Source organism: Psammomys obesus, unplaced genomic scaffold (genome assembly GCF_907164565.1).
Source record: "Psammomys obesus unplaced genomic scaffold, mPsaObe1.curated_primary_1811, whole genome shotgun sequence".
NCBI classification, from domain to species: Eukaryota; Metazoa; Chordata; class Mammalia; order Rodentia; family Muridae; genus Psammomys; species Psammomys obesus.
Genome location: NW_026585580.1, coordinates 17,117,821 through 17,129,962, shown reverse-complemented (window position 1 = coordinate 17,129,962; position 12,142 = coordinate 17,117,821). Strand labels below are relative to the sequence as shown.

The 12,142-nt window shown below is 49.8% G+C and overlaps 1 protein-coding gene across 2 annotated transcripts in view; it reads right to left on the bottom strand.

The window, feature by feature from the left end:
- Positions 1–222: 222 nt before the first annotated feature.
- Il1r2 (interleukin 1 receptor type 2) overlaps positions 223–12,142 on the bottom strand; it is a 35,349-nt gene continuing 23,429 nt past the window's right edge. For both annotated transcript variants that reach the window (XM_055608209.1, XM_055608202.1), the window contains exons 4-9: positions 11,590–11,770; positions 8,938–9,112; positions 6,217–6,279; positions 4,602–4,737; positions 2,962–3,104; positions 223–407 (exon numbers count right to left, since the gene is read on the bottom strand). In XM_055608209.1, the coding sequence (XP_055464184.1) occupies positions 223–407; positions 2,962–3,104; positions 4,602–4,737; positions 6,217–6,279; positions 8,938–9,112; positions 11,590–11,770 (883 nt within the window). The remainder of the gene's footprint in view (positions 408–2,961; positions 3,105–4,601; positions 4,738–6,216; positions 6,280–8,937; positions 9,113–11,589; positions 11,771–12,142) is intronic.

The following is a 12,142-nucleotide window of genomic DNA, read 5'->3' as shown; positions in this document are numbered from 1 at the left end:
AGGACCCCCGCTCCACGAGACCTCCACAGCTGCTGTGCTTCCACACACGCTGTTCTCACGGGGTCGCGGAGCCCATGTCCGCTCATGCCCTGCACGCTTGCCCCCGGCACTGACTTTCAGAGAAGTGTGGAGTGTAAGACTTCCAGCTTTGACTAACACAGAGGCAAACACAGAACCTCTAAGTGGCACAGCGGCCCCCAGAAACGACACGGTCAGCCTGTGTTATTTCATTTCCTTTATTTGGTTCGGGCTGGAAGGGAAGTCCTGGTTGTCAGGCTGTAGCTTGGTCAGTCCGTACGTCTTTCCAGCCCTGCGCTTCCAGCGTCTGTGCACCCATACTGCCCCCACAACCAGGAAGATCAGAGACACAGGTGCCAGGGCGATGCCCCAGGAGAAGGTGGAGGACACTGTGGAGAGAAGAGAGGGCGTGAGGGGGGACGTCGCTCACTGCAGAACAGGACAGCGCGGGTTGATGGGGAAGAAAGAAAATTCCAGAGTTTGTTTTCCTTGATAAGTGTGCACCAATTTCTGGAAAGCTTGTCTCTTACACCAAAGCCACTTGAGGATGTCAGAGACCAAACAAGGTGGCAAAGTCTGATGAAAGGACATCAGAAGGAGCAGAGGCCACGGGGCCGCACCAATGGTGGGCAGCGGGTGCGAGACGGTACGTGCCTTGTCTGTTAGCTGTGCATGAGGTGCCAGGACAGGCCCCAGCCTCACAGCCCGTGCCAGCGACCACGGGCGTCGGGAAGACTGAACAGGACACAAAGGCAAAGGGGAGACTTTTGGTTACGTGCCTTGAATGCCAAGGTTATTTCTTGGGCACAGATATTATATATTTGATTCCTAGACATCTCTGTTGAGGAAATACAAGAGGAGATTGTGAGCACAGTATTTAGAAGCAACTGTGAGGACGGGTTATTAGACGTCATGTTGATGAGGCCAGAATCTGCTTTCTTTCAAAGATGGGGTCTGGCCCATGCAGTCCAGGAGGACCTCAAACTTGACTCCCTTGCTTCCGTTCAAGGACTAGGGTTATAGGTGTGTAGGCTTCCACACTTGTTAGAGGGGGTTCATAGCCTCTGTGTGTACACGTGTGTGTGTGTGTGTGTGTGTGCATGAGCAGTGGTTGTAAGGTGTGTGTTTGGGTGTAAGCATGTGGGCATGCATGGGTTAAATGTATGTGTTTGCGGGAGAGGATTGCAGGGCTAGTGAAGATGTGTGTATATGTAGACCAGAGATGACCCGGGCGCCCCCTCTATCACTCTCCACTTTGCTCTCTTAGACACAGTGTCTCAGTGAACCCAGAGGTCATCTACTGGCCGGACTGGCTAGCCAGTGAGCCCCAGGACTTCCATCTCCTCCCAGGGCTGTGATCATGGGTCCCTGGTACATTGCTGGCTCTTTTCACGGATGCCTGCATCTGAACTCAGGTCCTCTTTACCATTTGAACATCTCCCGAGGACCAGACTCCACACTGAAGCTATCATTTGCCATGCTCTTGCCCAGGAAGCAAGCTGGCTCTACGGAAGATTCTCACACTACCTTACAATTCCACATGGATGAGGAATAATGAAGCTGTGATTTCCTGAGAAACAAGTTGCATAGACCCCTCAATCTTTGAGTGCCCTTGGGAAGCAGCCACAGCCTCCCCTGGGATCGACACGCTAAGTCAGGGCCAGGTGATCAAACGTAAAAAGACGGCAGGGACCACATCAAGTCCACATTCCCCCGCTAGTGTGACCCCGAGGGGAAGCTGCTCCCGCCTCGCCAGACCCTCCCAGCTTGGGTGGGACTGGGTGGCCTGAGCCAGCACCCCAGGCACCCCAGCTTTACTTGCAAACCTCAGTCTGAAAGGAGCCAGGGCAGTTGTGATCAGGGGCTGCTCAGGAGAGCCTGTGTGAGCTTCCTGATAGAGGCCAGAGATGTGCCCGTGGTCTAGCAGAGGCTCGGGTGGGTGGGTGCTGAGAGGGAGCTGGGCTTAGTATCCATCGCCATTCTGGGGTCTGGCCAAGTCATTGTCCTCATTTCAGATACATCTACAGCCGCCTCCCTGGACATGCAAACCGGTACAGACGGAGGGGTTTCTCGGACAGCTGCAGCCCTGCTCTGGAGTCCAGACCCCTCTCCAGGGTCGCTGTGGCCTGCAGACACTTGGATCCAGGGCCTGTCAGCAGAAACTGTGTGACCTGCACCTCACAGTCCCCCTTAACATTCAGACATTAAGACTAACTCACTGTGGTTCGTTTCTTTCCTTTTGAAATGTCCTTTTCCGCTGCGTTTATTTCCTGTTGTTGATGGCTTTGACCTTGCACTTGCCAGCTGCCCTGAAACCCTGCTGGTCAGAAAGCAGGACAGAGACGGAGCGCTGCACCCCCTTCAAGAGACCGTGTGAGGCCAACGAACGCTGATGCTCCAAGGCAGAGCCCCGAGGAGACGAGGCGTGTTCAGTTCACCTCGGACTTTTGTGTGTTTGCTAAAAAGAAGTCCAGCTTGGGCTGTTTTCATGTGAGTATAATTTCCCAGTGCCAAGTGTCCACTCCGCTGACGATTCTTTTTAAAAAGCAGAGGGTGGGGCAGGGAAGTCGCTGGTGAGTAAAGTATGTACCTGCACAGGAATGAGGGCCAGACTACGGGTCCCAGCACCTACATATACGCCCACGGGTGTGGAGCCTGCCTGTCACCCCAGCACCCGACTCCAGACAGGGAGCCCGCAGCTGGCTGAGTGGCTGGGCTGGTGTGATCACTGAGCTCCTGGCCAGAGAGGCCCGGCCTACATAAATAAAGTACGAGTGATTGAGGAAGACCTTGTCTCTGGCCTTCATACACACACACACACACACACACACACACAGTTTGAGGTTTGCTTTCAATGCCCTGCAAGGAAACATCTAGACGGCGTGTAGCATCATAAAGCAGCCGACAAGTTGGTTTTCCTTTCCGCGGGCCGCGGATACATACCTTCTTTGACTGTGGTGTGGTGGGACTGCGAGCTCCGCGGATTCGTGGCGACACACTTGAAATCTGTCCTCAGATCCTCCCTAGCGACTGGATCGAATATCAGTGACACTTCCACGTAGTTTTCATCGTTCTCTGAGTATTGGCTGGGTGAGAACACACTTTACTGAGCATGATGTATGTATGTAGAGCATGATGTGTGTATGTAGAACAAGATGATGTGTGTAAAGCATAGTGTATGTATGTAGAGCATGATGTATGTAGAGCATGACGCATGTATATAGAACATAATATATCATAATGCATGTATGTAGAACAAGATGATGTGTGTAAAGCATAATGTATGCATATAGAGCATGATGCATGTATGTAGCACATGATGTATGGAGAGCATGATGTGTGTAGCTAGGCTTGTCTTTTACGGGGCAACCAGGCAGACAGTCTCAGATTAGAAACATCTGTTGGTAAGCTGAGCACAACTTCAGTAGATTGCCACCATCTTTGATTCTCATCTGAGAGACTTTCTGGCCTGTTCCTGGAGGACCATGTAGCCTAAAGATGTTGTCCTTTGTAACCGGAAATTTGTCACAGTGAAAGCCCACACCCTCCTCCTGGTCTAGATGGAAAACTTCATTTTGGAGTGAGCGAAAATACCTTCACTAATCAAGCAGGAACAGAAAAGTCTAGTGTGGGGACTTGGGCTTTCTCACAGGCATGGTGAGGCACAGGGAGTTCCCAGGATCTGGGCTCCGGGGTGTCCTCCCTCATGGGGAAACAAGTGCAGGTCAGCTCCGTCTGACAGCCAGGGAAGGCCCCGGCCAGGGTGGCTCCCATGTGTGCTTTACACAGAAGCCACAGCACCTCACCACTATCCGTTCACGGCATAAAGGCATGGAGACCGTGCTCGCCGGGACTATTGAGCAACAGGCTGAGCCACCAGCACCAGGCATTTGCTGTGACTAAGTCTTTGGCAACAAGGAACTGAGAGCAAATGAGTGTGCCACCAAGTACCATGTTCACCCACCGAGTGTACCCAGAGAGGGCATTCTTGTTAATCTCCCCAAAATGCCAAAGAGTGGCACGCACAACGCCCAGGCTAGTTAAAGTCACAGCACTGCAACGTAAAAAAGTACGTGAGAGCTTGCACCGTCTCTCTCCTTCCCTCTCGGCTTTCAGAGTGTAGAAACTGTCCTAAGAGATGGTGTTTATGCAGAGGTAGTTCTCCCCCCTCTCTCTCCCCCTCCCTCCTTTAAAGACACTCCAGAACACGGTGTCAGTACGGTACTGTGTCAGGCCTTATAATGTTCATGAGGACTTATGAAAAATCTTTAACGGTAATGAGTGTGGCAGAGTGGCAAATGGAAATGTGCCAACTCTGAACTATTTTAGACATGCAAAAAAATCAGGAAATAAAAGTTTAAAGAGTCAACTAGTAAAGTGCAATTCAACACAAGTCTAAAGAACGTTTGGTTCTCAAGACTATATTTAGCAGATTTCACCTCTAAAAGTCCTAAACCCCCAGCAGTTTGTAACCTTTGAAAAAGTCACTTTTACTACAGTATCTGTACGTCATTAAGAGACCCCGAATGTGACGTCCCCTCCAGGAGAAAGTAGACCGCAGCGGAGGACCCTCGGCCACTTACTGGTGCAAGCCCTCGGTCACGCGGCCTCCCGGGTAGGCCACCGAGATGAAAGTGCTGTTGGCCATCCACCACACAATGGTGTTAGAAGGTGTGCCAGCTCCCAGGAACACCTTGCACGGGACTACCAGTCTGGAGCCTGGGCAGAGCAAGACATAACAAGCCAACCATCAGAGCCCAGCAGGGAAATGGTCTCCTCAGCTCCCACCCCTCAGAAAGCTCTCAGCACGCAGCCTTGCCCGTCTTCTCCAACACTCCCTCCCGCCCGCATTGGTCAAGTCCTTCCATATAAGGAACTTTAGTTTCCCCAGATGGTTCTGCTCGAGTAAAGCTTTGGTACTTATCTACCAAATGACTCTAGATCACTTGTCTATGCAGCAGGCAAAGGCCCCAACGCACACGGTCTGACTGGCTTCACCAAGGGCACTGAGCTCCCACGGAGCATTCCCTACTCAAGGGCTGTTTTCTCCCACAATGGATTCTAACTACAAGAAAATGTAGTCGTGTGTGATTCTTTCTCTGGCCCCATAGCTGGCCTCTGCTCTACTCTTTCCCAATGGAATGCTCCATTCCAAGAGGGCCCAGGTTTAGCACTAACCCTTTGAGAACCAGTGGCAGAGTCTAAGGACAGTGCCTTCCATATGGCTGTGCAATGCCATGGTGCCAGTCCCTTGCCTCAACCATAGTACATTACCTTCCTTTCTGAGTCACCAACGAGGTGAGTGAAAAGCAGGAGTCAGCCCCACCCGCTTACTTCTTACTTCTGAAGCTGCTCCTTCTGCAGTTTGCCTGTCAACCTGTCTGTCTGCCCATGTCACACTCAGAGAGATCTTCGCCATCACCTCTTGTCCCTGTGACTTTAAACACTCCCTCCAGCTACCCTAGCGCCTTAGAGCTAGCTCATGCCTGGAGTACAGAAAGCCTGGCCCCAGGCCCAGAACTGGGATAAAACAAAACAAACAAACAAAAGTGGTCATGTGACTCTGCTGTGTTCTGCACTCCCACTGGGCAGAGCACATGCTCCAGAAATGGGCAGCCCCTCTCTAACATGAACTTGAGAAATGGTCTAGTACGGTCCACTCACGCACGTGCCCTCACTGGCCACCCACTGTGGACCACCTAACAAGACTTTTGGTCAGGACACCCTGCACCTGCATGGGGTGACAGCAGAAACCCCTTTTGGTCATACCGTAGAGTGGCTGACTATACCAGCCCCGCTAGCGACAGGAAACTGCTGGCAGTCACTGCTGCCTTTGTTTGACAAATAGGAATTCTGAGCAGCTGCTAAATATTGAGACCGTGAATTACGTTAAATGTACCAAAGATGCCAGCTCTGTGGACTCTGTCCTGTGGTTAGTAGTGCTTGCCAAAATATCTGCCCCATTACACTTAGGTGTTTGTAGGTATAGCCTTCCGAACATCAAGTACCGCTGTTCTGGAATAAGGGCAATGCTGGCAATGCTGAGCAAGGGCAAAGGTCCCTTTGTGGTTCTCGGGCTCCACTCGGGCGCTCTGCACCCTAAGGCTGCTGTGCTCAGCACACACAGGTCCCCAAGCCCCTGACGATTTCCGGCACCACCCTGGGCACATGAGCTGCACCGGCCTTGCTGGCCCTTACCCACAGAGGCTGGTATTGTCTCCAGGGGAGAAATGATCACAGGGATGGATTCCGTGGTTGTTCCTGGGAAGGTGGAAAGGAAAAGAGACTGCATTAGGGAAGCCTTGGTTTCCGCAGGGATTCGGGTTTCATTGTTTAGCTGACTGAGGGGTCCTTCCGCTGTGAGGCTCTGAGAATCAGCCTTTGTCTGGCGAAGGAAACAGGCTCTCCATAAAATTGAGCATCTTAAGCCAGCACTTTTCCCGGCAGAGACATTCCTGGAAGAGGCCACGGTTTCATGTTCCTCTGGCAGATGCTCTTCGTTATCTGCTCTGTGATGAGCAATCAGCTAGTTTCCTCCCAGGCCTCCCGAGTGCTCGCTGAGGGCATCCACAGGAGGGGTTTTGTTCTCCCTCAACACTAATGATGTGCTTCCTCTAGAGCAGGCACAGGGATCATGTGTGAGATTAACCCCACACTGGGTCCTAAATACAGTGACCCAGCCTTGGTCACTGAGATCACGTAAACTGAGGCGGTAAACTCCTGAGGGGGGGCTGGGGCCTTCCATGGGATTCGAACCAGCATGAAGAAAAGGGGGCACCTGAAGTGCAGTGAGAAGCTGGGGAGCCAGTCAAGGGCTGAGAACCATCCCTCAGCTGGCCTCTTGGTTGTTTCTGCTGCTAAAAAGCACTTAAATTACCAGGAGTAAGGATCTAATGAGGTGACGGTGAGGCTTAAGGAGAAGCTTGTCCACCGACATTGCTGCCTATGTCAAGGCTGGGGCAACCAAGGGAGAAAGACCAGCGTCAGGGACACGACTTGTGCTGCTTCTCCAATTTGAGGGTGCAGCTGTACGGGCCTTGGGCGGTAAAGGCTTGGGAAGCGCAGATGCCAGCACCGTGGCTCCCAAGCTCCGGTTTAGCAGACCTGCCTCGGACCTTAGGTTCTCTAGTGTGTGCGGACCACTCAGAGCCTGGGGCGGGGGTACACTCGGAATTTCTGTATGAGGATTGTTTGGATTCTGTGTGTGTGAGGATGGCTCGGGCTCTCCGTCGGAGGAGAGCTCAGCTAGGTTTAGGACCAGCCTTTGAGAATCACTACTGCCTACCCAAAGGCAAATCTCAGCACACAGCATGCAGGTCTGCCGCCCCCTGGTGTTTCCATGCGGTATGGCACCACCCTGAAAGGGCGTGGATTCTCAGGGTAGGGGTAACAAGTAGAAGCAAAGGCTTCGTTCATGGAGAGTAAAATATTCCCTGTGACACAAATGTCCCTCTCGGTTCTGCGAGATAAGTCCTTTCCCCTCACAGGGGCAGTCTTTTAAGCCCAGCGTTCCCACGGATCTCTGAAGCTGCCATGTAATGGCTCCAGTTGTGTCTGATCCTCAGTACAGAGTAATACTGAATGTTCTCCATAGTCTGGGGCTCACCTATTTTATTCTCCTTTCTTCCAGCTTCCTCTCCAGCACATAAGAGCCGGGGGCAGACATTACATGTTTTAAATGCTGGCCTACCCTGCCTAGCACACTCTTTTCACATGTAGTTTTCTGGTGTGGGCTAGACATCACCTTTCCAGGGGTGATGAAACCCTGAAATCTGAAGTCTGGAGTCGGAAACCTGTTGAGCACCAACGCAATGCTGTGCATAGAAAATTCCATACTGTAAAGTGTTGTTTTAATGCGCAGAATTAATTAAAACACAGGGATAGCCGTCCTGGTGGCAGTGGTCTGGAATTGAACAGAAAGGCCACAATAGACTCTCTAGATAGAAGCCAGCCTGAGGCCCCGAACCACATAGCTGTTCTAAGTACAGCCTGAGACCCTGTCTCAAAAACATGAAAGAAAGCATCACATCTGACTATCTTTGGGTTATGTGTAAAATATATATGAGTGTAAACTAATTTCATGCTTAAACTTCTGCCTATGCCCAGGATATGTCCTTAGGCTGGTGAAAATATGCCAATTCATGAAAAAAAAAATCAGATTCTTTTTTTTTTTTAAGCCAAATAAGACAGTTTATTGTAATTTATTTGGAAACAAAAAAAATCAGATTCTAAAGGTTTCTATTGTCAAACTTTCGGGCAGGTGGTGTTCAACCTGTAGGAAGGGCAACCAGACATGCCCTTGGCAGACAACATGGGCACTTTGCACAGGCCGTGCCCACACTTTAAAACACTGGTTCCCAACTTTCCTAATGCTGGGACCCCTTAACACACGTCTTCATGCCGTGGTGATCCCCAACCATAAAATTACTTCGCTGCTTCTTCAAAGCTGTGAGTTTGCTCCTGTTATGACTTGTGATATAAATATCTGATATGCAAGAGAGCTGATATATGACCGCCTCCACCAAGGGGGTCACGGCCCACGGGTTGAGAACCCCCGCAGCAAACTCTCCTTACCTCAGAAGTGTATTCTCGGGCATGACACGTGCGTCCTGGTCACCTCAGAGTGTTCGCTCCTTCCGGTCACCAGAAGGACCCCTGGCTAGCTGTTTTAGCCTTGCCACTTTCAAATACCCACTCTACCCCCTTACCGGCCCAAGAATTAATTAATTCTCCTTCTCTCAGAACTCCCTAGTGTTTCAGACTATCAAGCGTGTGTCTTAGTAACACTTAGAATAGTTGACACATGTTTTTCTTTGCCTTCATGCCGAGGACTCATGAAGCCTTCTGGGTGATCCTGAATTCGCCATCCTGCTGCTTCCAGAGCCAGGTAAGGCAGGCGGCCCAGCGGTGAGTGCCTACCTTTGACCCGGAGCTCAATACTCCTGGTGACGTTGTACTCCTTGCCCTTGTGGGTAAAGGACACCACACATCTGTAGTAGCCCGCGTCTTCCGTGGATGTGTTGGCTATCAGCAAGCGGGTGGAGTCTCCCGCACTCACAAACTTCTTGTTGCCTTCCTCCAAGAGGACGGAGCCCTGAGGAAAAATGCACCTTAAAGTTACATCGTAGACCAACAGAGCTCTCCACACTGAGGGCCGTATCTCGGCTGTCAATCAGTGTGGAGTCTACAACCCAAGATCCCCTGCTATAGGCTCACTTTGACAATTTTGTCCTTGGGGAATGCTTCTGTCTGTATTTTTAGGGAAATTTATTTATTTATTCTTGAGGCAGGGCCTTCGCACATAGCCCACATTGGCCTCAAAGTCTTGGATCTTCTGTCTTGGCCTCCAGGAGTCCGGGATGACATGGACGGGGTCCCACACCCAGTTTAGGGAAAGGAATTGGTTAAAAACTTGATTTTTTTTAAAGATCAGCTTATTTTGGATCATTTGAATATAGCTAAGGTCCAGCTGCCTGCTACTGACTATGAGCAGTACCCAGGGAAGTCACTGTTCCACAGGCATGAAAACATGGAAAACAGGGTTGCAAGAGAACATGTGGCAGAAATCTCTTTAACAATCATTTCAGTTTTAGGACTTTCTGCAAGAGACAAAATTTTGTAAGTAAATAAATTGGAGAGATGGGTCCACATTCTCACATAGACATGGAGCCCTGTCAGTTCTCAGCCAAACCAAGCCCTGGGGAGCTCGACCTTCAGGAAAACAGGAGAAGCAGACAGGAAGAAAATCCTGAGCACCCCATGGCCTCAGTATATTGCTTTCTAACCCACGAAACCCATACATGGTATAATGTACCTAGGAAGCTGAGGCAGGGGGATTATGAGTTTGAGGCCAGACTGAGCTACATAGAAAAAACCCTATCAAATGGAGTGAATGGTGGGGGAGAGTAATGAGGGAAGAAAAAGAGGGAGGGAGGGAGGAGCAAACTGTGATCAAAACTAAAGGCTTTCAGTAATCCAACACAACCTTGAGTGACATCATAATCTTACACTGGATGAGAACACAGACAAAACTGAGACAGTCGGCAGCTTGTCTTCAAAATATACTTAACTAAAGGGGGAGATTTCACAACCCCTAACTTGCGTAGACAAATATGAACACGCACAGAATCACAGTTGTTCTACAAACTGAGGCCTTGGGTCAGTTTCTTCGTTCCTTTCCCTGCCTCGTTAAAGTGCTCGTTGAGGTTAGAACAGGATGTCGGCAGTGTTCAGCATGATCGTGGAGGGAACAGCTATTGTTAACGCTGACATGCTAGTCCCGTTCAGGAAGCATGGGGGAGGTGCCTGCCAGCACCATGCCGGGTGCCTCCTGCCCACAGCTCCTCTCCTGACCCTCAGAACAGTTGCAGGGAGCCAGAATTGCTAATTCTATTTCACAGCAGAAGCGGGTGCAAGAAGGGAAGCAAGGGAACCGCAGTAGAAGAAAGGAAACAGCTTTCTAACCCAGATGTGCTGTTTGCAGATCTGTGTCCTACCCCTGCAGGCGAGACCTGGCGTTTGTCCTCTGCACGCTCTTCCTGAACCAAGACAAGGCCCTCTCCAGCTCACCGGCCCGCACACAGGCACAGACTGCTCTCAGAAAAGCAATTTTAAATGTCCAGTATTGCATTGCTATGACGTGAACAAATGTGTGCATCTGAGTGTGCCCGGGCATGCACTTACATTCTGCCATTTTAACACCAGGAGCTCGGTTAGCCTGTTTAATGCAGGGCTAATTCTTATCACGACCGAATACTACACTTCCTGGCATCTGTATCAGAGGCTGACAAGTTCTTTCAGGTAAGAGCCAGGTAGGACATACGTTAGTACCGTCAGAGTCCCCGAGGTCTCTGTCACAACTACAGTGATGCAGACACAATCTGGAAACTGACGGCATAGCTGTGTCCCAGGACAAATGTGCTATGGACGTCGGAGTGTGAGCCAGAGTCAGGGTCATGAGCGCTAAAGCATTCCTCTATTGTTTTCAAGCACTTAAAGACTGAAAGCCCGCCACTCCTGATGAGTTACGCAGAGACAGGCTCTGCATGCCTGCAGGCCGTCATCTGTGGCCTGTGCCCAACGTGACCATGTCTGATGACCTCACAAAGAACCCGTAAAGCACCTGCTGCTTACTTAAGAAGACAGAGAGGAAATTGTCACTGTGTTTGCTCCTGTAACCCAAAAGTTGTATTAAACTTTAAAAGAGACTTTAAAAAAAAAATGTATTAATTTTTTTTTAGAAATGAACAGGGTTGGTTTTTTTGGTTTTTTTTTTTTTTTTCCTACTTATTTTCAGGCAAGTGGCACCTAAAAGCTCTTCAGCAGCTACTTCCTCTGGAATCATTTCCTATTCTTTCTACATGAACCTTACCCAAACCATAGAAGGACTAGAAGACAATACTAATCACCACTATTTTAATATATTTTATATTATATTTGCATATATATTATCTTTCTTAATATATAATTGCATGTGTGTCTACATAAATACATTGTCTCCAAACAAGTTTTGCATATGTGTTCTGCGGGCTGCAAGACATGTTTTAGTGGCACGCACGTTCTGAAGCATACCTTATACCACTGTGTCTTTCCGCCAGTTTTGCTGGAGATGAATTCTTTCAAATCAGGGCACACTAGCCACCCGGTGGCCGAGGCAGCTAAGATTTGCAAGTAGGAGACAAGCGGCAGAGAAGCTTCCGTGTCCTTAAAGACCTTGAGCTCCACGGACATTCGCTCACAGATGGACGCATTTCTAATTGTTTGTTAGGAAAAAAGAAAGAGGCAATGAATGCAAGGACAGAAAGACAAAAACGAAGTGAAGCTGAGAACAACTTCCCACCCCCATTGAATCTTGTCTCTGTCATCTTGCCGAGTACTGCTGACCTCCTGTTTGTTTTAAGTTCTTGCGTACAAAAGCATCATGTCTGAGGACTCTCTAGTGGCCATGTGTCCTGTGCATTTCATGAGGGACCCCCAGAGGCCTCATTCCAGCACCCAGGACACTAAGAACATGCCCCTCTCCCAAGCCTTCTCCAAAGAGAGTTTAAATTCGGGAGCCTTGAACCAAGTCTGCATATGCTCCAAAGAACTATATCCAAATACATAGTTTCCCAAGAAACACTAT